General features: G+C 40.3%; 1 protein-coding gene across 5 annotated transcripts; it reads left to right on the plus strand.

Annotated features, from left to right (window-relative positions):
- On the plus strand, positions 1-24674 carry FAM161A (FAM161 centrosomal protein A). Of its 5 annotated transcripts, XM_023619040.2 has the most exons (8): positions 367-675; positions 1679-1789; positions 10893-11131; positions 12405-13565; positions 13929-14096; positions 15712-15811; positions 22784-22938; positions 23407-24674. In XM_023619040.2, the coding sequence occupies exons 2-8, from the start codon at positions 1784-1786 to the stop codon at positions 23543-23545; spliced, it is 1968 nt and encodes a 655-aa protein (XP_023474808.1). In that variant the 5' UTR covers positions 367-675; positions 1679-1783; the 3' UTR covers positions 23546-24674. The 5 variants fall into 5 exon arrangements, 4 of the variants coding, with proteins under 4 accessions (XP_003363039.1, XP_001495617.2, XP_023474808.1 ...); XR_011426046.1 differs by lacking the exon at positions 1679-1789 and having other exon boundaries at positions 1-675; positions 15712-15958; positions 23407-23983; XM_003362991.5 differs by lacking the exon at positions 1679-1789 and having other exon boundaries at positions 1-675.
- The last annotated feature ends 1291 nt before the right edge of the window (positions 24675-25965 follow it).

The following is a 25965-nucleotide window of genomic DNA, read 5'->3' on the forward strand; positions in this document are numbered from 1 at the left end:
CTCCCGCTCCCGAGGGAACCATGTTAGGTAGCAGGATGTAAACCTTGCCACTGTTCTGACGTCCCCGCCATACAGTAGCATACCCTGCTTTCTCCTGCCGCCGCCATGTCCTCGTAGCGTGTTATTTCATGCACTGTTTTTTGCACAAAACGAGGTGTTTAATGTGAGAAGTCTACGTTTAGGCGGTGAGGCGCGAAACCGGGGAAGAGGTGCCAGCCAACCCTCTAAACCGACAAAGACTCAGGATAGGATAATGACTCCTGTTATCCAGGTGGCGCCCGTCTTAGGTCTACGGCAGCGTGCGAGGATTTTGAGTGACTTTTGGCCCCCGGCGGCCCCTGTAGCGTTCCTAGTTACCGCGCCCCTAGTAACCGCCCGCCCCAAGCAAGGAGCCGCCGGGTCGCCTGAGGCCGCGCCAGCTTCCCCTCCCCGGGCCAGCGCGGGCGCTCAGGCCTGGGCGGCGAGGTGATGGCCGCCTCGCACCGACCGGGAAAGCTGCTGGCCTCAAGTTTCCAAACCCCGGAACGCGGGGTAAATCGCAACACCGGAGCGCGGGTCGCCCAATACGAACGCCAAGACCCCTCAGAGGCCCTGGCGGCGGCGGCGGCGGCCTTGGAGGAGGAGGGAGAGGAAGAGGAAGAGGAGGAAGAGGCGGTGCGGCCGGCGCGGGCGCCGGTAATACAGGGGCGGGACGTGGGCTGGGGCTGGGCGCCGGCTGAGGGCCGGTCCGCGTCCGCGCGGGGCTGAGGATCGGGCTGGGACACGGGGCGCCCTGTCCAGATCCTCCCCACCCGGTAATGCTGGCCCACTACCTTCTCTCTGCCCCCACGGAAAATGCTCAAAACCGAGGCTTTGAAAAGGCTTTTAATTTTCACCAAAGAGACAGTTGAAAACTTTCTCAGCATTTGCTTTATTTCTGGAGTGCAAAGTACAGATCTTTACTCCTTATGCTCTAACATCTGTTGGAATAGATATTTCCTTTTCTTTTTAACTTGAGGAAACCTGATCTACCCTATAGTGGATAACCCACAAAAATAAAGCGTATCAGCCGTGCTGTCAGCTGTGTTTTGTCGTCACCTAAGGTCTTGCTTATTAGTGCATCTTAACACAATACATGAGAGGCAGTGTTTATACCGTCAAGAGTTCAGTGGGTAGATCAGACATAGATATAGTTAAGCATCCAGAAAAGCAAATTACTGAGTTTCCAATGTTTCCCAAAGGTCGCTTCAGGGTAGGGTGAGACAGCCTTTTCACTGATCAATTTTCAGTGTCAAATGTGTCGTGAACACCTGTCTGCCACGTAGAGAGCCAAATCTGCCATCTGCTCCATTCACTTAAACGATGGGAACCTTGAGTTTTGACTAGCAATCTGCAGATATAAAACTCCTAACCTGCAATTAAAGATTCTTAATACTATTTGTCCAAAGCTTCTCAGTACAAAACATTATGGTCTGGAGCTAATAGAAATCACTAGATATTTTGGACTTCGAATCTCTTTAATCTGCACTAAAACTGTTAATGAGAAAATCTGTAGCAGCACCTCTTATGGTCAATATTTCAGCAATAGACATAACTGCTTGAGGTTATTTAGAGTAAGGCAGGGTGAGACCCTCAACATGAACCAGGCTCGGAGTCCTAGGACCTGTTTCGTTCATGATAAAGTTTCCCTTCAACACAGGTTTCAGGAGCCATCACAGGAGGCAGAGTGATGGAGGAAAAAAATTTGATGGGAGGAAAAGGATTTGGAGTCCTGGATTAGGATCCATTCTCTGCCATTTGCCTGATGATAGTAAGATATAACTTCCTTCAATCTCAGTTTCCCTATCTGTAAAAGAACTATAATAATTGTCTCTCTTTCTTGTCTCACTGGGATGTTATGAGAACCAAGTGACAGAATGTGTGTCATATCTAAAGATCAGTTTGTATAAATTAGTAATAATAATAACTGCCAATGGAACTTTTGTTTGAACAACTCGCCCGAAGATTAAATTCTGTTTTGGCTTGCTGTGGTAGAGGAGTCAGTCATTTCTGTAGCTGCGTGTATAGAGTGCCCTGTTAAACTGCAAATGTGTATTAGAAACATTACCTTAGGAGAGACTAGTTATGTAATGAGCTGGTTTCAGAGGGACAGGATCCTACCACCCTCTCTCCCCCGAAATAAAGGAAGCTGAGTCTTATGAGTTTGGCAGTGTCCTGAGACCACCACACTTGAAGGATCCAGAAGCAAAACCTGGATAAGCTGCCGCAGTAGGCCTGATAGCCAGAGGACACTGGGGCTGGAGGAAGATGCACAGGAAAGACAGTGCAGGAGCCAAGCTTGGCCGCCTTCACCGTTTGGCTTGGGTCTCTACCTTGATGTTTTTCTTTTTTTTTTTTTTAAAGATTTTATTTTTCCTTTTTCTCCCAAAGCTCCCCAGTACATAGTTGTGTATTTTAGTTGTGGGTCCTTCTAGTTGTGGCATGTGGGATGCCACCTCAGCATGGCTTGATGAGCGGTGCCATGTCTGCAGCCAGGATTCGAACCTGGGAAACCCTGCGCCGTGGAAGCAGAGTACGCGAACTTAACTATTTGGCCACGGGGCCGGCCCCTCTACCTTGATTTTTAAAGGTTAATTTGTCTCAACTTTGTCGTCTGTAAAATGTAGTAAACTCAGATACTGTACCCACTACACAAGATTGATTAGAGAACCAGCTGTCACAGGCCCCTTTCAGTCCTTTGGTTCACCAAAGCCCACCCCCTCCACACACCCGTTGTAGGACTCTGTGCCCATATTGGGCCCTGAGGCATGTTCCTTGAATCTAGCCTCAGCTGAGGGTATCAGCTCATAGGCTTTGGTGTGTGATTGATGATGACATGGGCAAAGAAATATTCTATAATTCACAGTTAAAATTTCACTGACTGATGGGGTGGCCTTCTCTTTTTCAGCGAATTTTTAGCGTTTAGTAGGTGCTTGTCACTGTGAATTAAGCCGACATTGTTCAAGTTGTCACAGAGCTTCCAGTCTGGTGGGAGGGTAGACAATAAAAAATCAACAGTCATGTAATTATAAGATAGGAAATGTTGGGAAAGAAATGAACAGGCTACTATGATTAAAAAAGGGAGTTGGAGGGAACCTACTTAAATGAGTTAACATTTAAGTCGATGCCTGATAGATGAGAAAGCAGCCATTTGAAGAGTTGAGGGGGGAAAAGCATTCCAGGCAGAGGGAACAGCATACGCAGAGGCCCTAGGATAGGAAGAGAAAGAGGTTTGTGTGATTAAGTATCTAAAAGAAAGCCAGCAGGACTGGAAAAGAGAGAGGGAAAGAGGGGAAGGGATGAGATTGGAGAGGTGAGCAGGGCCTGATCATTCAGGGCCTTATAGACCAAGGTAAGGAGTTAAGTGTTTATTATAGGTGCAGTGGGAGGTCCTTGAAGGCTTTTAAGAGATAGGACATATTCCTATTTAGATTTTTTTTTTCTGTTTTTAAGATTGGCACCTGAGCTAACATCTGTTGCCAACCTTTTTTCTTTTTCTTCCTCTCCCCAATGCCCCCCAACACATAGTTGAATATTCTAGCTGTAGGTGCTCGGGCTCTGCTATGTAGGACGCCACCTCAGCATGGCCTGATGAGCAGTGCCAGGTCCGCGCCCAGGATCTGAACTGGTGAAACCCGAGTCCACCGAAGCAGAGTGCATGAACCTAACCACTCAGCCATGGGGCCAGCCCCCTATTTAGATTTTTTTTTTTTTGAGGAAGATCAGTCCTGAGCTAACTACTGTTTTTGCTGAGGAAGACTGGCCCTGAGCTAACATCCATGCCCATCTTCCTCTACTTTATACGTGGGACACCTACCACAGCATGGCTTTTCCCAAGCGGTGCCGTGTCCGCACCCAGGATCCGAACCAGTGAACCCCGGGCTGCCAAGAAGTGGAACGTGCAAAATTAACTGCTGCACCACCCCAGGCCGGCCCCCTTATTTAGATTTTTAAAAGATGACTCTGATGGCTTTGTGGAGAGTGATTGGAGAGTTTGACAAAGCAGAAGTAAGGAGGTTGATTAGGAGGCTATTGCAGTAATTCAGGTGCCGGAGGCAGTGGCTTGGACCTAGGGTCCGGGGAGATGGCAAGAAGGGGACAGATTTCTCTAGAATGGATAGGACTTACTGTTCGATTGGATGTGAAGGCCAAGGAAGAGGAAGAAATCGAGAATGCTCGTTCCCAGGTTTCTGGAAAGTAGAAACTAGCTGCACGGACAGTAATGCCGTTTACTGAATTGGAGATGACTTGAGGAGGAATAGGTATAGAGGCTGGCTGGGAATCAAAGTTTCAGTTTTGAACATGGTAAATTTGAGATGTTATGAAAGGACCAAGTAGAAATGTGTAGGAAGCAGTTGGGCCTATGAAACTGTAGTCCTGTGGGGTCTGGGCTGGAGATTTCTATCTGGGAGTTTTCAACCTTTCTAAAACAATGGGAATGGATGAAGTGGCCTAAGGAGAGAGTGCAGAGAAAGAAGAGAAGGGGCTCAGTGTAGAACTCTTACAAACCTCAACATTTAACGGTCGGGTAGAGAAAAAGAGGGCAAAAGAGATTTAGGAGCAGCTACAGTGGTAGAAGGAATATCACTACAGTGTGGAAGTCCACATTCATTCTTTTTAATGATGAGAGAAAGCGTCAAATTCTTCTAAGAGAAGGGACGTTTCATCCCTGAAACAGGAGGGAAGGAGAAAAGGGGCACAAAAGCAGTCAGTTTTGGGGGCCGGCCCCGTGGCCAAGTTGGCGCGCTACGCCTCACCGGCCCAGGGTTTCACTGGTTCGGATCCTGTCCGCGGACATGGCACTGCTCATCAGGCCGCGCTGGGGCGGCATCCCACATCCACAACCAGAGACACTCACAGCTAGAATATACAGCTCTGTACTGGGGGGATTTGGGGAGAAGAAGAAGGAAAAAAAAAGCAATCAGTTTTGTAGGTGAGAAGATGAGGGAATTTCCCTCTGATAGTTTCTGTTTTCTTAAAGAAATATAAGAGTTATCATGGGCAGCTGAGGGGTGGATGTGGGATCAGGTAGAAAAGCGAGGGAGAGGTAAGCAGCGTTGCTTGGGGAATGCGAGAGCCACCTTCCAGGAGGGATACAGGAGGCTCCAAGCCGATCCAGTATCCCTTAGAAGTTACTCAGTTTTTATATTCACAAAACATTCCTTTTTTTTGGTTACATTTTGATTATGGAAATAATACATGAGCACATTCTCCTTTTAAAATATCAAATGTCATAAATAAGGCTTAGGCCCTTTTTTTTTTTAAGATTTTATTTTTCTTTTTTCTCCCCAAAGCTCCCCCAGTACATAGTTGTATATTTTTTTAGTTGTGGGTCCTTCTAGTTGTGGCAAGCTTAGGCCCTTTTAACACCTCTCCCCCCCAAAAAAATCTGGGTTCCCTCCTCCCTCCCCACTGGTGCTCAGTGTTTTGAAATGGACATATATTCTTCTGGGCTTTTTCCTGTCTCCTGTGTACATAATATTTTAATATGTGATGCATCTTTTATATGCATATTGTTCTGCGACTTGCTTTTTTTCTCTTATTTATTGGGGCTTTACCCATGTTAGTACCTGTAGATCTGCCTCATTCCTTACAAATCCTTTCAATGAAAAAAAATTTTTTTAGTAAAAATTCTAGAATTGCGGATGATACTAGATAGACTACAGCACAAATAATTATGGGTGCTGATTACCAATGAAGAACGTGTGCCTGAAGGAGTCATCCTCTAAATGGGTCAAGCCAATCTAGGGAAGATTATCCTCTAATCTAGTGGCTGCAGGTACAACATTCCACAAAAAGCTGAACAATTAAAGGGAAAGGATGCTATTTTAGGCTCTTGGAAAATAATGTCCCTGGCCTAGGTTGTTTGATCTACTAAATATTTTCTTCTATGTAGAGACAGTTAAAGATGAAATTAGACTTGGAAGTCACTTATTAACCATTCATCTGTTTTAGTAAGACACTGTGAGACCAGTTTATCTGAAAAGTTGCAGCTAGTGTTAACAATATTAAGCTGAAATGGAATGGATACTGTGCATAAGTGTAATTTTCAGACCTGCCACATCCCTTCAGAAGCTACTCATCCTTCTATATCTTTTTCAAACAGTTTTTTTAGGTCCAAATAAATTTTATCCTTTTTGTGAAAATGATTTTTATAAGGCCTTCCTTTAAGGGATGTTCTAGAAGAATGAATGGAGAGAAAATGGATGCTTTTGCCTAAAAACAGTTCTTTCGAATATCCTCCCTGTTTTAATGACACTTTTGGGAAAATAACCCCTTTCCTTAATACTCAGTAGAATATAGCTCTTGAGAGCAGCCAGTTTTTCCTTGAATGATTCAGGCCTTTGTGAGGGAATACGTGTCTTCTTCCTTTGGTGGGAACTTCATATTTTTTTAGCTGTACATTCATTCGTCTGACAAATACTTATTGAGTATCTGCCATTGGTGAGGAACTTTTCTCAGCACTAGGGACACAACCGTGAACAAAGCAGACAAATCCTTGCCTTTGTGATGCTTTCTTTTCAGTATAGGCACGCATACAACACACAAATAAATAAGTAAAGATATGTAGAATGCCCTTTGGTGGTGAGCACCTATGAGAAAAATAAAGCAGAAAAGGGAGGCTGACCATGAGTCGGGGGAGAGGTTGTAATTCCAAATAGGGTAGTCAGTAAAGACCTTGTTGAGAAGATGACATTTGAGTAAAGACCTGAAGAGTGAGCAAGTTGGCCCTGCAGATAATCTGGAGGAAGAGCATCCCAGGGAGAGGGAACAGCAAGTCCAAAGGACCCGAGCTGATTTTGCTGATTCTGTGAGCATCGGAAAAACTGCAAACTGGAATCCACCACTGCTACCAGTCCCTTCTTCCTCCTCCAGCCTTGCAGTCTCCTTCTAGCCCTACTTTAGGCAGAGTCTAGCGGGGAGCAGCTGGCAAAGAAGAAACGTGGTTTGCAGAGTCCCATTCCCAGTATCACATATCAGGGTGTAGAAGAATGGCACTGGAGCTGAGAGACAATAGTTTAACACCTGGCACACCTACTTTCTGTATCGGAAGGCTGATGTTCGAAAGGTCAGTGCTCACATCACGTGGCTAAGAAGTATGGAACCTAGGCTTGAATGAGAATGAGAATTCCACACCATGTCTGTAATCTTTCTTCCAAGTCATGAGAACACTCCAAACTAAAAAGTCACTTGACTTCCAGCCCTTTCAAAGGTCATAAGGGGGCTGAAACCAGGTGACCAGTGAGTGGTCAGGAGCCAGGAGTAGACAAGACATGGAAACCACCTCTTTCTTGCCCTAACCTCCCTTTCCAGGCTTGCTTCCCAAAATTGCTTTATGCCTTTTTAAATTTTTTATTTTTTTTTTTTATTTTTTAAAGATTTTATTTTATTTCCTTTTTTCTCCCCAAAGCCCCCAGTACATAGTTGTATATTCTTTGTTGTGGGTCCTTCTAGTTGTGGTATGTGGGACGCTGCCTCAGCGTGGTTTGATGAGCAGTGCCATGTCCGCAGTGCCATGTCCGCGCCCAGGATTCGAACCAACGAAACACTGGGTCGCCTGCAGCGGAGTGCGCGAACTTAACCACTCGGCCACGGGGCCAGCCCCAATTTTTTATTTTTTTGAGGAAGATTAGCCCTGAGCTAACTGCTGTCAATCTTCCTCTGTTTGCAGAGGAAGACTGGCCCTGAGCTAACATCCGTGCCCATCTTCCTCTACTTTATATATGGGATGCCTACTACAGCATGGCTTGCCAACTGGTGCCATGTCTGCACCCCGGATCTGAACCGGCGAACCCCTGGCTGCCGAAGCCGATCCTGCGAACTTAACCTCTGTGCCACCGGGCAGGGCCCTGCTTTATGCATTTTACTCTCCTCTTATCCTGCAACTGTATGCACCTTGCTCTCCACCATCCCTCCCAACCCTGCCACTTTTGCTAATGTCATTACCTTTGTGTGGAATGCCTTTTCCCTCTTTCCTCCTACACTTTCTCTGATCCTTCGGATTCTTTGATTCTTCAACTCAACTCAAATATCACCTCTTCCAGGAAGCCTTCTCTCTTCTTCCAGACTCAAACCAAACAATAGCTCCCTTCATTTGAATGCCCTTATCACTTGGTCTTTGTATTTCTCGTGACCACTTTCTACTTCATGTTAGTCCTCTTCTCACTGCTTATGTAACTGTTGGTGTTTGCCAACGTTTCCATCCTCAGGTTCTTGTCTCTCATTGCCCCCACTCTCCCCAGGCAGCGTTATCTACATCCAAGCTGCACCTGCCACTTCTGTGTGCTTTGGCGGTTCTCCTATTTCCATCTCCAGCCCAGCCTTCTTACCAGGTCTCCAGATATATTTACCCACCTGTTTCCTGGACATTTGGTTGCCCTCCTATCCCCTCAAACTCCATGTGTCTAAGAGGTTAGTTTCCTTTCCCTAAAAGATTCTCCTCCCCTGTGTTCCCTATATTGATGAATGGCAGACCATCGTCTACCTAGACAGCACTCCAAACAGAAATCTTTTCAATTTCTTGCCCACAGTCCAGGCCATTGTCCAGTTGATGCTTCAGTCTCCTAAGTCTCCTGAGGCCGCCTCCTTTCTTTTGTCCCTGGCACTTCTCCCTTAATTCTGCCCTTAATAACTCTAACTCAGACCTTTGCGGCAGCCCATTAACTGCTGCTAACCTTGCTTTCCTTCACTCCACCCTACTTGCTACCGGAAGAATCCTTCTGAGCATTAGTGACCATGTCACTCCTCTGCTCACATCTCTCAAGGCTCCTGTTGCCTGTGACCTGGCCACCCAGGCTCTCAGTTGGGGCTCTTGACTTGCCTTTTTCGCCTTGTTTCCCACCCTCCCCTGTGCTCCATATACCCTGTTCCCCAGCCCCACTTAGACTATTTAGCTCTCTCTCAGCACGTCATCACTATTCCTTCCTCTGGTGGCTAAAAACCCTTCCTGCCCTTGGGAGGAGTGTGTTGTGTCTTTGGAGCCTATCAGACTTGGGATTGAATCCCAGCTCTGCTGCTTGTTAGCTCTGTGACTGCAGACAGGTCTCCTAACTCCTGCCAGCCTCAGTTTCCTCATTGAGAATGGAGGACCTGCCCATTGCGTCATCATGAAGTAACATATGATGAATGCTCCAGCACTGTGCCTTGGGTTTCTTTGTTTTTCTCTGCTTTCCTGATCTGGTAAACTTTGTCCTCATCCAACTCTATGTGTCTAGTTCGGCTCACCTCTGCAAATTCTGCCTCCGCTTTTCCCCTGGTCAGAATTAGGTGTTCCTTCTGTGAGCTCACAAGGTGTCTGATATTGGGACACACGTGGGCACTCATCTGTCTCCCTGCTCAGCTGGGAGCAGCTTGTGGGCAGGAATCAGGAGTTCTTTCTCATTCAAAGTCTGCTGTTGATTATTTATGTACATGTCTTCTCCTAAACTAGCTGGAAGCTTCTCGAAGGTGGAGTTTTTATCTGATATGTATCTTTTCAGCAGCTAGCTGAATGCTGGGTGTCTCTAAATGTTTAACGAATGAGGAGATTGACAAGGTACTCATCCCCACAGCTGAGAAGGTAATGGTGGGAGCACACACAGAAAGAGAAGATAGCAGGAAATTCTCTTAACTGAGTTGCATAACATACATAAAGTAATTCTGTAAGTCATAGATTTGTTGCTAATAAGTTTCTGCACACCAGTTCTATTGAAGAACACTTTTTTTCTCTGTTTTCTCTAACTCACTCCAAGTGGTACAACACTGGCCTCTTGTACACTGTCTTTAGCCCATTAAAAACAAAACACCATATCTATAGCTATTATAAACAATTGATTCTTCTGAATTATCCTGTTGGGACAAGCTACTCAGATTTATTTCCTGGAGTCATATCAGATTGGACCTATAATTTTCTATAGCAATACGCCTTTTTCATTTTGAGTCTATTTCAAGCAGAGACTAAATTTAAAACCATGGTTAGCAGCCTTTTATGCTTAGTATCATAAATAATTTCAATTGTTTCTCAACTGAGAAAATATTAAAATTTTTATATTTATGGAGAAAAATGGGTGTTACCTCTTTAGTTGCTTCAGTTGAAAAAACTATGAGAGGTCTGTGAAAGAAGTGAGGGGAAAAGATCAGTCCAGCCCTTCCACACGTGACCTGTATATGGAATAACTATACCATGTATAGTTGCTATACTATTACCATATTAGTCTTGTTCTCTTGTCACTCCAGAAGTCCCTGGCACCCGTGCGAGCTACTGCTCTTGTTGCCCGCAGGAGTGGTTGTTCTGAAAGTCCCTCCTACACCCTCCTACTCCTTGCTGAGGTCTCCCCCTGCCATCCAGGAGGGCTTCTCCTTGGCTCCTTGATGAGCCACTGAGAACTCTGTCTCCTCCCTTCCCCCATTCCCCTGACTTCTCCATTCCCCTGTCTCCTCTCCACTGGCACACCCTGGGGGCCCACACTGCGGGAGCCCAGCTGAGGGAGGGCATTGGGCTGTGCTTGCTTGGTTTGCAGCAGGAGGAACTGTGTTCTTCATCTTAGTTAAAAGTTACAACTCAGAAGGAGGCTCTTGATAAAGGGTGGTTTGGTTCTATCCTATTATAATGTATGGGTTAGTACATGATCTGGGAATCTAACCATCCTTTATAAAATGGATTAAATAGCACTTATTTTCTGGCAACTTGGTCTTTCTCTCTCTCTTTTTTTTGATAAAATATCATTAGGGGAAAATATAGCCCACAAATAACATAATCCATTGTAGGTATATAGCCCACAAGTAATGGATAACCTAATTAAGTGGAGTCTTTCAGAAGCAGCATTGGGAATCAGTGTCAACTTAATTTGTCCATCAGATCCAAACACTGTATAATAGGTTTTTCCTCCTACCAGGCTGATTTTAGCACCAACGTTTCTGGGGTGGATGAGCAAGCACGTGTAAGCTGTGAGGACTTTGTGGACTTTTCTGATATTTTCCACTCTAATGAAGAATATTTCAGGAAACTAGAAGAGCTGAAGGCTGCCCACATGGAAACTATGGCAAAGTTAGAGAAAATGTACCAGAATAAATTAAATTTAAAGGAGCTTCAGCCAATGATCATCAGAGAAGAAGATTCTAGTGTCTCTTCCGGGTAAGTTTGTACATCATGTTACTGGTTGACTGTAAAATAAAATGCACTAAAACTGCAGAATAAAATTGTTTCAGAATATTTTCTCTCAAATATCCCTCTGTACTTTTAATAATATATGGAGGTGGGATTTTGTTCAAAATGTTTAATGGCTTATAACCTACTAGGTGACTTCTTGCTTTGAGGATCATTTGGTGGCCATTTGGTCTTTTTTCTGCAACCCACCACTCATAGAACTGTAGACATGTATCAAAATATTTAGTCTGGGCCATTTTTAAATGATGAACATTAAAATTTAGTTTTAAAAGCCCTTTATAATATGTGGATTAACATGAGTTCCTTAAAGGTATAGTACAAAGAGTTCAGGACTAAGATATAAATCTGATTCAAGTTTTCAAAATAGCCTGTCATTTCAAGACCCATTTCTGCTATAAACTCGCTTGTTTTGAAACTTGAGGCAAGTCCCTTACCTTATCCAGTTGGTCAGTGCTGATTACACATCTCCTGTGTGCCAGACCTTGCCTGGGCACTGAGTCAGAATCAGGATGCCCTCAAGGAGCTCAAAGACTAGCTGAGAATCAAAATATTGCAATACAGAAGGTTGTAACAAAGTGTTATGGAGTCAGAGGAAGAAGCAGTTGATCATGTCAGGGTGTTGGTGGAGGGTTGCAGGCAGGAATTTTCTACTGAAGTGTCACAACTGAGTTCAGTCTTAAAGGGGGTGTAGCTGCAGCAGAGGCAGGAAGCAAGGAGTGGCCTTCTAGGCAGCAGAAACCATGTGTGCAGAGGCATGGTGGCATGAGAAATCATGGTGTGTGAGGAACTTCACATGCTTGGATGTGACTTAAGAACGGTGACGTGCGGGTAGGGAGAGGCGAGACGCAGAACTGGAAAGGTGGGCAGGGGCTAGTCTTGAAGGGCTTTATAATCTAGACTCAACTGTAACAATGACAGCCATGGAAAAGTTTCAAGAAGGGGAGTGCCATGATCAGAGGTATGTTTTAAGATGGTGACTTTGGAAAACGTGGAGAACTCAATCGAGGTTAGACACAAGGAGCCTCTGCTGTCTCAGGTTCTTCCCCTGTGAAATGAGGGAGTCAAATTAGATAATTTTTCTCCCAGCTCAATTCTAAGTAACAGTGATAATTTTTACAAGCCCTATCCAGCTCCAATCTTCTAACTGATTATACTTTGATCTTAGAAAATATATAATTCTTAATTTTTATGTTTGGTCACATACAACTGAAAATATAACTTAATTCTTCCTCTCACTTAGGTCTGTATCAGAAGAGAACTATCATCCTGTCTCATTAATGACATCGCCTTCAGAGCCCGATTTAGGTCAGTCTTCCTCCGTGGTTATGTCTTCCTCTGAAGACGAGTTGCCCAACTTAGAAAAAGAGTATCCTAAGAAAAACAGAATGATGACCTATGCTAAGGAGCTCATCAACAACATGTGGACAGACTTTTCTGTTGAAGATTATATTCAGTGTAAAGATGCTGACTTCCCAGCAGTTGAAAAAGCAAAGAAGAAACCAAAAGAATGGGTGCCAAAGATTACAGTACCTGAGCCTTTTCAAATGATGGTTAGAGAGCAGAAGAAAAAAGAAGAGAACATGAAATCTAGATCAGATATTGAAATGGTAGACAAACTGCTCAAAAAACAAGAAGATGATTCAGAGTGTAAGAAAAAATTCCGAGCTAATCCAGTTCCCGAATTCGTCTTTTCTCCCCTTTACTGCGATATAGTCAAGCAAAATGAAGAACGGAGGAGGTCTATGAAGGAGAAGAACAAAGAAGCTCTTTTGGCGTCACAAAAGCCATTTAAGTTTATGGCAAGAGAGGAACAGAAGCAAGCAATTCGGGAAAAGCAGCTGAGAGACTTTGTTAAGTCTAAAAAGAAAACAAATCGATTTAAAGCCAGACCAATACCTCGATCTACTTATGGTTCAACTACCAACGACAAGTTAAAGGAAGGAGAGCTCTGTAGAAACATTAGGATGCAGCTGAGAGCCCAAGAGCTTTTACAGAATTCATCCACTCTGCCTCGTAGGCCAGCTGGTAGAAGTTTTGCTACAAGGAAGCCCAAGTATCCTGAACAGCCTGAAAAGTTGAAGTGTAAATGCAAGTTGAGGTGCCAGACTGCTGATTTGGAAAACCTTCCTGAGAGATACCTCTCACAACAGAAGTATCCAAAACTCCTAACAGCCTCTAAACCATCTGATCTTCAAGCAGCCAGCTCACATGCATCCACTAAAAGAGAGAAAATTTTGGCAGACATTGAAGCAGATGAAGAAAATTTAAAAGAAACGCGTTGGCCTTATCTGTCTCCAAGGCGCAAGTTACCAGTAAGAAATGCAAGTGCAAGGCCTGTGCCTTGTAACGGCAGCCCTGCGGTGCCCACAGTGTCTTCCAGAGGAAGAGAACAAGCCACAAGGTGAGTACCTGGGACACAGGACTGAGTGACGCGTGGTTGCTAGAATCGTGTATACAGCTATTTATTGATTTTACGTTGGTGAATTTGAAAATATGAAGAAGTTACTGTATTTGTGATATATTTTACTATGTAATGTAGAACATTTTGCCAGAGAGTGTTTTGCTAAGAAATGAATGTATTTTCCATTTTATGAATCTTTGGGGATAGAAAAGGTTACAGTCAGTCTATTGATTTCCAATTTCACAAGTCAGATCCTTTTCAAAGGTTTCCTTTTTTGACCATTGAATTATCCTGTGTTAAATCTTTGCTAAACAACATTCTCATTGGCTTAAAGTGAATTAAGCCTTAGTTTGTTGTCCTCAGGAGATCACTTGAGGAAAAGAAAATGTTGGAAGAAGAGAGAAATCGGATCCTAACTAAGCAGAAGCAAAGAATGAAAGAATTGCAGAAACTCCTGACGACTCGAGCTAAGGCTTATGACTCACATCAAAGTTTAGCTCAAATGTCTAAATCCAGAGTAAAATCTCTCAGGTATCATGAAAGAATCCTGAACTTCCAGATCACTGGTTTTCAAACTTTGTTTTTTAAATCAGTAAATACCAATATATGAACAGATTCAGACTAGTGTTGGTATTTTCGTTTCTGGATTCAAGTACTATCAGTTACTTGTACTCAACATAGATATACACGCTCACACTCACTCACTCACCTCTTGGTGAGAACCAACATGTAGGCTCACCTCATGGTGAGGACCATGAAGCCATGTTGATGAACAGAAATGTTTTATATTGTGGCCTTAGTTAATAGTTGTAATCTTACATCAGCATCAAATCTTTTTCTTTATATTATTCTAGATTGCACAGTACAATATTGAGAAAAATCTTGATTCACACAGATAAAGCTCCTTTTTAACAGCTTGCTGTGTAATCTCAGAATGTTCCTCAATAAACAAGTGTGTCAGAGAGCTTTGTTCTAAGGTCTGCATGAAATCTGGTAGCACAAATTAACACATTGATGTTAATTACCATCAGTTATGTGTCAGTTAACACGTGTGTTAATGGTTAGTGGTATGTGTTGCATTTTGTTATAGTTTTAATATAAGTAAATAAAAATATTTGCAGAAGCCCTTTACAGAACACTGGAATTCTGCAGTACAAAGTTTGAAAACCAGTATTCCAGAGGAACGTTTTTATGTTGTGACATAAAAATGTTCATATTTAAATAGGAAAATATCTCCCCGAAAGCTGGGTAAGTAATATAGTTTATTAATTTGTAATCTGATTTATAAGTACCCCTGAAAAATCTATATTTGCTTTTAATTACAAGTATTTCTTTTTGAATGTATATGTTGTATAATAATAATTATATCCCTTTATGATATATATTATATATATATTCCTTTATAATGTCTATCAGTGTAATTCATTGATCCAGGGAGCTTAATTTGATGAACTTGAGTAAAAAATTCCTTAGAAAAGTAAACTGGATTTTTCTTAATACCAACTTTTGTATATTTAATTATCATTTTATAGTATAACTATTTTCTGTAATCCACGAAGTTTTATTATCTTGGTAAAGTTAGTATATTTTACATAGAGAAAATAGCATTGTTTAATTCATTATAGGATCTTGTCCAAATAATAAGTACACTTACTGTGAATTTATGTATTTTGGTTCCTGTTGCTCTGTTATATTCCCATATTTCTCCCCTCACCTGCTCCCTTTTAATTAACTTTGCCACCAACCTATAGGAGATCTCATTTAGGGGAAGAAGAAGAGCAAGGTCTTGTTTTCAGAAGAAATTCTTTAAAGAGAAGACGTCTAATTTGGAAGAAATTTTCTTGGTTTTATACACTTATAAATGAGCTAAGAGGGCATTCATTTATCTCCTCAGGCCAGTTTGAAGCTCCTTAACACGTTAGGTCTTGAAGATTTGAGAACCTCGAAGTACCCAGACTGTTGCCAGGATGTAAAATGTGTGCTCTCAGAGCCTGGCATTTTTATTCTGCACTCCGTGCAAATTTGCCAGTTTAGAAAAGGAATTGTGGTAAACTGTGCTCATAATTTAATTTCTGATTTGTCATCTAAGCTAAATGTTATATGTGCAAATTCTTTTTAAAATTCCATTCCTTTTATTTGATTTTAGAAAGAGTGAAAAGGAAAGGATGAGAGAATACCGACGAGAACTAGAAGAAAGAGAAGAAAAATTAAAAAACAGGCCACTACTCTTTGAAAGAGTTGCTCAGGTTGTGTTCGTTGGAATTTAAGAGCTATTGTCAGCTTTTTTTTTTGAAATATCTCCAGCTCCTAATTTACAGTCTGTTTTTCTTATGTGTTATATAATTTATTGAGACATAGTATCATTTCTGTGACAGCTTCATCAAATCAGTCAAGTGAGTAATTTTGCTTAAAATCTGAGCGTTGAATCTTGTTCATGCGGCATGTGAGCTTGATAAAGAACACGGTGCTAATCCAGTCATTTTCAAAATAATAGTTTCACAACCTGTTTTTAATGGCTGGTCTCTTTTTAGTACCATCTTAGCCAAATACTAAGATGAGGCTTCATTATATGATTTAGAGGTCTTTGAAGAATTAAAAAATGAAACAAAATGGCTAACTGAATCAGATTTATTTCTGCCAGGTTTTTTTTTTTTCAGTTTCATTCAGATATAATTGACATACAGCACTGTATAAGTTTAATGTGTACGGCATAATGACTTGACATCCATATATTAAGAAATGATTACCACATAAGTTTAGTTAACATCCATCACCTCATGTAATTATCAAAAAAAAAGTTTTGTTTTTCTTGTGAGCAGAACTTGTAGGATCTGCTCTCTTAGCAATTTTCAGATATACCATACAGCAGTGTTAACCATAGTCATCATGTTGTACATTACATCTCCTGTACTTATTTATCTTATAACTGGAAGTTTGTACCTTTTGACTACCTTTATCAAATTCCTCCTGGTAACCACAAATCTTATTACTTTTTCTATGTGTTTGGTGTTTTTGTTTAGATTCCACATATAAGTGAGATCATACAGTATTTGTCTTTCTCTATCTAACTTATTTTACTTAGCATAATGCCCTCAAGGTCCATTCATATTGTCACAAATGGCATGACTTTCTTTTTTATGGCTGAATACTATTCCAGTGTGTGTGTGTGTGTGTGTGTGTGTGTGTGTGTGTGTGTGTACCGCATTTTCTTTATCCATTCATCTTTCACTGGACACTTAGGTTGTTTCCATGTCTTGGCTATTGTAAATAATGCTGCAATGAATGTGGAGATGCAGGTATTTCTTCAAGATAGTGATTTCATTTCCTTTGGATATATCCCCAGAAGTGGAATTGCTGGATCATATGGTAGTTCTATTTTTAATGTTTTGATGAACCTCTGTACTGTTTTACATAGTGGCTGTACTAATTTATGTTCCCACCAACCATACACAAGGATTCCCTTTTCTCCACATCCTCCCCAGCATTTATTTCTTATCTTTTTGATAATAGCCACTGTAACAGGTGTGAGGTGATATCTCATTATGGTTTTGATTTGCATTTCCCTGATAATTAGTGATATTGAGTACCTTTTCATGTACCTGTTGGCCATTTGAATATCTTCTTTGGAAAAATGTCTATTCAGATCCTTTTCCCATTTTTCAATTTGATAATTTGTTTTTTTGCTGTTGACTTGTATGAGTTCCTTATATGTTTTGGATATTAACCCCTTATGAGATATATGATTTGCAAACATTTTCTCCCATTCTGTAGGTTACCTTTTCATTTTGTTGATTAGTTTTTTTTTTTAAGTGAGTTTATAATTTTCAATCTTATCTACAATTAGTCAGAGGACTTCCTTTTTTCTTTTGTGGACTTTCTTTTATTTATTTATTTTTTAATTTTTATTTTTTTCAGATGTACATCATATTTCGAATTCTGTATACATTACATCATGTTCACCACCCGAACACTAATTATAGTGCATCCCCTCACGTGTGACCCTAATCACCCCTTTTGCCCTCCCCCCTCCCCCCTTCCCCAATGTTAACCACCAGTCCAATCTCCAATGCTATGTGTTTTTTTTTTGTCGTTTTTATCTTCTACTTATGAGTGAGATCATATGGTATTTGACTTTCTCCCTCTGACTTATTTCACTCAGCATAATACCCTCAAGGTCCATCCATGTTGTCACAAATGGTCGGATTTCATCATTGCTTATGGCTGAGTAGTAGAAAGGACTTACTTTTTATTGGAAAAATAATTTGGTCTTATAGACAGTGAATCCTGGATTTACTAAATTTACACTCAGCTTTACAGTCTTTTCCTTAAGAGAGATTTGTCAATTTCAGATCATCCTCTCTTTTGTACCCATAAGGGAGAGGTTCCTACGGGTGACGTGGCTTAACAAGAGACAGAATCAGTGGAGGTTACAGGTGCTGTGTTGTGAATTTCAAGCTGTTACATTTGGAGCTTCCTGCCAGCACATACCTGGGATAGATGGGTGTCCTTACAGGACTGTCCTTGTCAGTGACTCAATGAGGACCAGGAACATGTATTGTGGGTAAATTTACATACTACAAATCTCTCAAAGTTATGGGAACCCTTTACTTACTGATTTGGATATAATTTTATGTAATGCTTTTTGTTTTAAGGGGTGGGTTTCTATTTTTAACATCTCAGTTTCAACTTTAGGGGAAAAAATCATCATGAGTTGTTCTGCATTACTCAGCATAAAGTGACTGACTTTTGGCTCACAGTAGTTATCTCCAGCTCCCAACTGCAGGTTTTTATGTCCGATTGTCTGGTGGATATGTCTGCCCAGGTTTCCCACTGGCATCTTACATTCATCTAGCCCCAGCCTAAATCCTGGTCTTTGATTTCCTGTTTTGGTTGGGCCACAATGTAGATGACTGGGAACCACTTTTTCTCCCTATTCAGTTGTCACTGAGAGAACTGACAAATTTGCTTCCTAAATAATTTTTGGATCTGCCCTTCTCCATTCCTGATAGTGAAATGCTAGGCGAAACCTCTATTTCCTGAGTTATTATAATGATTTGACTAATTTTCCTTCCTTGCTTTTTGCAAAGCCATCCATTATATCTTCATCTTGCCATTCCCATTCCCTTGCCAAAATGTTAACCCTGGGTAGGTAGTTGATAGCCCCTGATGACACTGGCAATCATCCATTTTCACTGATTCCCTTCGTTCTCATTTTCAACAAATGGTATCAAGGGGTCTTGTCACTGAAGTCTCTAAACAGTGCTGTAAGGTATCCCTGTATTACAGAGGGCGTTCCAAGAAGGTAACTCATAAGGCTTATTGTTAGTAATAATGGACCTAGGAGTGTAACCCAAGTCAGTCTGCTTCGGAACACTTAACACAAAGCTGTCCTGCTCTCTCCCAAGAGATGCATCCAGGAGTCTGAGCGTGGTATACAGGATCCTCTGCTCAATCCCTGCTGACCTCTTTAGTTCATCTACCACTGCATTCCCCACACCCCTTACTATGTACATCGTTTACTTTCAGGCCATACAAAACCATTAGTTTCAAACGTGAAATCTCTATTCCTGCTATTTCTGAACACCCTTAGAGCCTCTTCCTATCTTTCCTCCTACTCTTTCAGGTCTTAGCATAAAATCACTTCTTGCTGTCTTCCCGGTTTGGGTTGGTGCCCTTTCCTCTGTGTTCTTTCATTACCCTTTGCACACTTCTGTCTTTGCTCCTACCACATTGTGTGGACATTAACTGTTTAACGATCTATCTTTCCTTCCAGCTAATTACTTTTAAAGGTGGTGATCAAATCTTTGTATTCCCAGCACCTCAGACAATGTCTGCCAACAAGGAGATGTTAAACATTTGTTGAGCCAAAACTGAACTATTACGATCCAATTAGCCAGATAATGACCTCTCATCTTCTCTCTGGGATTAGCCCAGGCTGAGAGCACTACCCTGATGTATTAGTCATGAGTCTCAGCATTAATAAGCAGTTTTGCCATGCTGTGAATTCCCACTGTTTCTAAGCACCAGAGAAAATGTGGCAAAATAAGTGGTGTGTGGGAAATTTAACCCATAAAGAAATTTTAATGTGGAAAACATAGGTTACTTTCGTAGCTGATATTTCTTTTACCACTTTTGGTCCTCACATATGATGTTCCATTTTCCCAAAACACTTTTCTCCTCCTATATATCTCTTACCTCCCATGAGGGCTTGTCACAAAATAAGTATTCAGTAATTATTAAATAAATGAAAGAATTACTATAAGCTAAACTTATGATTATAAAAAATAAGTCCTTTTTTTCCCTTCAAACTAGGGTAGTGATTGTAGACAAATTTTCATCCTTACTTGTTATTTTGGTTTCCTGAAGAAACAAAGCTATTTTTTTGGTTTCCTTTTTATTTTATTTATTTATTTATTTATTTATTTGGTGAGGAAGATTGTCACTGAGCTAACATCTGTGCCAGTCTTCCTCTATTTTGTATATCAGATGCCGCCACAGCATGGCTTCGTGAGCAGTGTGCAGGTCCACGCTTGGGATCTGAACCTGTGAACCCTATGCTGCCGAAGTGGAGCGTGTGGACTTAACCACTATGCCACCAAGCTGGCCCCCAAAGCTAATTTTTTTTTTGACAGTCTTTAATAGTAAAATAAAATAATCATACAGTTATTTTAACTGTTCCTTTTATCGTATAGTCTTTATAATTCTTTTGCAATGTTAAATGCAAGGGGGAAATAATTGTTTCAATTAGGAACAATTACACACTATTCACTGTGATATAAAATATTAAAAGACAATTCTATATACAGAGTGACTGGCAGTGACTTACCATTCCTTTGGTTTTATTAATGTAAATTAGTACATTTTTTTCTTGTAGTCTATTTTGCTGTAACTATCGCTGCTAAGTAACAGCTGCTGTTCAATAAACTCACTCACCGTTTGGTGCCTTACCCATTTATAAGTGTTCATGGCAGTTTTGCTGCTGTTGCGTTATCCCCCAGCAGGCTAACCCTATGAACCAGGACACAACAAATCATGTTGTCCTGTTTTGTGGAAATCATGGGATCTATTAACTGAGTAGATATTAAAACGAAGTTTAAACCAGATTCGGATGAAGGCCTTACAAGCACTAACTTTAATTAGTATCATTTTCATCTGTGTTGCATTTAATTTGCTTAACTCTAATATACTGTTCTTAATGCATTCATAGTTAGTTTGGGGTTTCTGCATTCTGCTTACAGTCTTTGAGGTATAGTTCTCATCTTCTCACTTTGCCATACCTTTCACTTCCCCAAGGCTTGTCTGTTGGTCTGGATGCATTTTTACTTACTTTTCTAAAAATTGTTGTTATTCACAGTGGGTGCATTTTAGCAGCAGTTTAAGGGCTTCTTTCTCAATTTTCCAGAGTGTCAGGAAATGCACTGGTGATAGTTTTATCCGCTGTAATCAGTCTTTGCTATTTTGGTTTCTCCCGTGGAACACTAGACTCCATGGTCCCTCAGTATGCTGGAGTCCCTGGGTTAGGCAAATATCTGACACCTGCATTGCTAAAGTCAGGCTTTAGGCTACCTTCAAACTCTGGGATGACTACTACCACTTAGCGAAAGCAGCATGGTGGAGTGAAAAAGATCCAGAAAAGGGTAAAGAGACTTGGTTCTGCCACTCACTATCCTGTGACCATAAGCAAACCACCTAACCTCAGCGCGGGTAGAAGGAGTGTCTTGGTTTCCTTACTTGTTAAATTTGGGGGCAAGTCTGGGTGCTCTCCCACACCCTTTCCAGTATGAGATACCATTGGTACATTGGAACTGGGCCATTCCTAGTTACCTTGCTTTCGTTGAGGTCCAGATGCTAATTCTTTGCACTATACTACTAGTTCATATCCACTCATAGGAGCTAGAAGTGGACTAAACCTGAGGCACTAGTGTGAACCCTAGTCTTGTGGCTCCCTAAAGCCTGTGGGCTCAGGAACTGTGAGGACTTCAAGCTTGCTTCAGATATGAGAGGGTCATCACAACTTCCACAGGTCCCAAAGCCAGGAAGTAATATTTTGGAGATTTGAACCCAGTTGTAAATTCATGTTCTTTTTGCTGTATCCATGGCTTCCTCCACAAAGTAAAGATAACACTGATGATTTTATCATCTTTGGTGGGTCGGAGATATGGCTTATAAAGAGTAAAAATTACAATAGGCACGTAAAATAAAAGAACACTCTGATAACTAGTACATAAACTTATTTTCTTATAGATTTCTCCAGATATCCTTGAATAGACATAAAAGTGTATGAAACAGATTCAGTATAAAGAATAATTATAGATCAAAACTCATGTGGCCACCACCCAGGTTAACAAATTGAGCGTTGCCAGCACTCCGGAAATGCTGTTTGGCCCTCCCAGATCAAAACTCTCTCCCTCTCCCCTGGAGGTAACCACCTTTCCAACTTTGTTTTGTTTTGTTTTGTTTTGTTTTTTGAGGAAGATTAGCCCTCAGCTAACTACTGCCAGTCCTCCTCTTTTTGCTGAGGAAGCCTGGCCCTGAGCTGACATCCGTGCCCATCTTCCTCTACTTTATATGTGGGACGCCTACCACAGCATGGCGTGCCAAGCAGTGCCATGTCCGCACCCGGGATCCCCACCGGCGAACCCCGGGCTGTCGAGAAGCAGAACATGCGAACTTAACCGCTGCGCCACCAGGCCGGCCCCCATTCCAACTTTTGAGATAAGCATTTCCTTGTTTTTCTTTGCAGTTTTACCACCTATGTACCTATCCCCAAACAATGTAGTTTAGTTTTGTCTGTTTGGGGACTTTCTGTAAATGAATCCTACTCTATGTACGCTTGTATTCTGCTTCTTTTGCTCTGTATTATGTTTGTGAGATCCTCCAGGTTGTTCATTCATTTTCATTGCTTTATTTTACTCTGTTATATGAATAGACCACACTTTATTTATCCATCCCAGTGTTGATTGATATTTGGGTTTTTCCAGTTTTGAGTTGTTACAAACAGTACTATCCCGAACATTCTTGCACATGTCTCCTGGGCACATATGTAGGAGTCCCTCTGGGGATATACCTAGGAGTGGGGTCGCTGGTCAGAGGGTATGCATATTTTCAAACGGCTGTGATTATTGAATTTAATTTTCACCGGTGCTTTTAACCCATATGTTTTTAGTGGAAATTTAAAGTCCTTTGTTCTCGTCTAAAAAGGTTTGTCTTTCCTATAGAAAAATGCAAGAATGGCAGCAGAAAAGCAATACTCTAACACCCTAAAAGCACTAGGAATATCTGATGAGTTTGTTTCAAAGAAAGGCCAAAGTGGAAAAATATTTGAGTTCCTCACCGATCAAGAGATGAAAAGTTTCACTGAAGAAAAAGAAAGGTAACATATGTGAGATGTCTGAATGGTTTACCTTTGAAAAAATTCTTACCTGCAGGAAAGCATAAAATTCTGTTCTATGATATTCTAAAAAGGTATTTTACCTAATGCAATACATGTGAACTGTTGTAAAACATATTGATTCTTTAACATGTTTGACACATTCAAAATATTACACAGCGATGAAGTATCTTGTTTTTAAAGCAGAATAGTTTAAATTTCTGACTGAAATAATGAAAATAATAACATGCTTCCAAATGAAGTTTAAAGAGTCAATCAAGTTTTGAAATAAATTAGTTCTCAGAGGAATATTTACTTCCCCAGTTGGCACTTTGATAGAGTTTTCTTGATAAACTGGAGCTCATACACTTGATGAAGAATGACTACATGATGGCATACATTGCAAAGGGTTTGTTTACCTTTAAACCAAATCATTTTTCCTTTGAAAGATTGATAAATTTCTTCCTCTAGCTTTAATGGAGAAGAAAAACTAGAAGAAAGAAAGAATGAGGAAGAAAATTATTTTATTGATACCAACAGCCAGGATTCTTGCAAGGAAAAAGATGAAGCTGATGAAGAGAGTGGAGAAGAAAAATCTGTTGATGAATAAAACAGAATCAGCAGGGCCTCCTCTCTGTGCCACGCTGGTGTTTGCAGCCTCGGGTGTCAGCAGCCGCGCATGTGGTGTTAAGAATGTCGCTGGGAACCCCTCCCATATGTGCAGGGCACTGAAGCAAAATCCTCCATCGCCTGAAAGGGCCGAATCCAGCTCATTGGTCATTTGGTCAGTTAGAGTAGGCTTTGCCTATTCAGCGTTTTTAATTGCTGCATATTGTCTGTTTGCAACTTTGATCTTACTTGTATTTTTAAAAAGCGTTTTTGAATCACAGCTGTCACAAACTGATTAATTATAAAAATATACATTACTTCATTATTTTTGGTGGAAAAAAATGGCTTAGCATTGAGGGCAGAGAGAGGTATTGGCCTTTTGTGATTTGTTTGAAAAAATTTCTCTGGAAAGCAGGAATCAATAAATATTTTAAAATTAGACTATTTGCCTATTCTTTTTCTCTGCAGTGTATCCCACAAAATGAACCCTCAAACGTGTTTTACTAGGCATTGTAAGTTTCTTATCTGAGCCATTTAAAAAAACTATTAAAACATAGAAAAAAATAGATACTTGCAAATTTACATTCATTTCTGCACTGAGAATTTACTATTAAATTATCCATATCATCATCACTTTTTCTCTTTACCTCTAGTTTTATTCCAAATTATTTTTGGTGTGTAAATTATTAGAAAAATTTTTATACTAGTTTTTTTAACCCTGTGTGTTATGACAGATGGAAATAATTATTATAATTGGAGGCAAATATCAACCTTGTTTTATATATGATGAAATTGTGCATACCAACTTGTCCAAGGCAAGTCTCCAAAGTAATTCAGATTTAATACTAGAGCCAGTTGTGCTCAACTTTTTACATATTATTGCAGACACACGTTGTCTTTCTGTGCATGATAATTTGATTTTATGAATCTATCATTTTTCTCTTTAAGCAAATTTTTGTTTTAAAATTTCAACCAGTCATAAAGATGTGATAGGGTAGGACATTTTCTTTTCTAAAAACAATCCCTCCTTTAGCGAGGATGAACTAATAAAGGTGTGTATAGTAGCAATGTTTCCTGACTGGCAATTTGTACTTTAAATCAAGAAATAAAGTGATTTTTCTCAGTCAAAAGCAAATGTTTACTTGTAATTCTTTTCCTACAGTTTGTGTTAAACTATTTGTCACTATTGTTAGATTTGTAAACTCCTTGAGAGTTGACACCATTTTAAAATTCATCTTTGTATTCCTTTAATATTTTGCACAGGATTGTACTTAATAAAGGCTTGGATGAGTAACTAGACAAATATGGTTTTTAATTATAATTACTTCAAAATGAGTACACATGAGATTAAAAACATTTCCCTTCCAATTTATTGAGAACCTGTGAAACACAATCCACAAATTGTAATATTTAAAACATGACTTGGTTTCAGCACCAATCTTCAATTTCCTTTTCTTTAAAAATGGGAATAGTACCTATCTTGGGTAGCTGTGGGAAAGATTGATGAAGTCATCTATGGAAAAGCTCTTTGTAAACTAGGCTATTCAGATGATAGTGTCAGAGGACAGAATATTCCTGAAGAAACTTTTAACTTTAAACATACTTTTATTTAAATGAAATACAAAGTGATTTAAATATTATTTTGTTAGAAATAATGTTTGAATCACTTTTTTAAAAACAGTGATCTGGTAAACAGAGCTAAACTTAAAAGACACTGGCAGTTTCAAACCATTCTATGCAAAATCACTATTTTTTTTTTTTAGAAAGCACCATATTGACAGCTAAAAGATTTCTTTAGTGTGTGGCATTACACAGTGATGGTCAGAAGTCAGTGTGAAAGATTACATCAAATATATTTGTTAGGTAGTAAATAACTTTGAAAATTTTGTACATTTATATCATCAGAATTTCCTCCACAATTCTTTTCACGTGTAGGATTGTCTGTTATTTATGGCTAGCCTGACATCAAGAAGAAGGTTATGCTCTTATTTCCTTAAATAAATAAAAATATTACTGGGTTACCTAGTGACCTCATACTTACATATTTCTTTAGAAGAAGTGATCTGGGTATTGGAGGGCTAAGTGATTTTATATATATATATATACTGAATATATTCATGTAAAATATACAGTATGTATAAATATATACTGTATAGGCACACATACATATGTACATATAAGATGGAAAACTTAAGAAATTATTCTTTTACTCCATTTATTTAGTCTACACGATAAAACAAGCATGCCTATAAGGATATCAGGCATTTTTCTCATGGACAATATTTCTTAAGTTAATTCTAATAATTGGAGAGTAACAAACATTTCAACATTTGGACCTAGGCAATAAAAATCGCAAAAGTTAAAATATTGCTTCACTGCTTTAAAAAAATTACACTGTTCTCAACCATCATATGCTTGTAT

The sequence above is a fragment of the Equus caballus genome, chromosome 15 (assembly GCF_041296265.1).
Source record: "Equus caballus isolate H_3958 breed thoroughbred chromosome 15, TB-T2T, whole genome shotgun sequence".
Lineage (NCBI taxonomy): Eukaryota > Metazoa > Chordata > Mammalia > Perissodactyla > Equidae > Equus > Equus caballus.

Excerpts from the sequence above, each read along its gene's own strand:
- FAM161A (XM_003362991.5), top strand. The coding sequence starts at position 469 with ATGGCCGCCTCGCACCGACCGGGAAAGCTGCTGGCCTCAAGTTTCCAA. Across the intron at positions 14,097-15,711 it reads TCCAGAGTAAAATCTCTCAG|AAAGAGTGAAAAGGAAAGGA; the intron begins GTATCATGAAAG and ends ATTTGATTTTAG. Across the intron at positions 22,939-23,406 it reads TTCACTGAAGAAAAAGAAAG|CTTTAATGGAGAAGAAAAAC; the intron begins GTAACATATGTG and ends TTCTTCCTCTAG.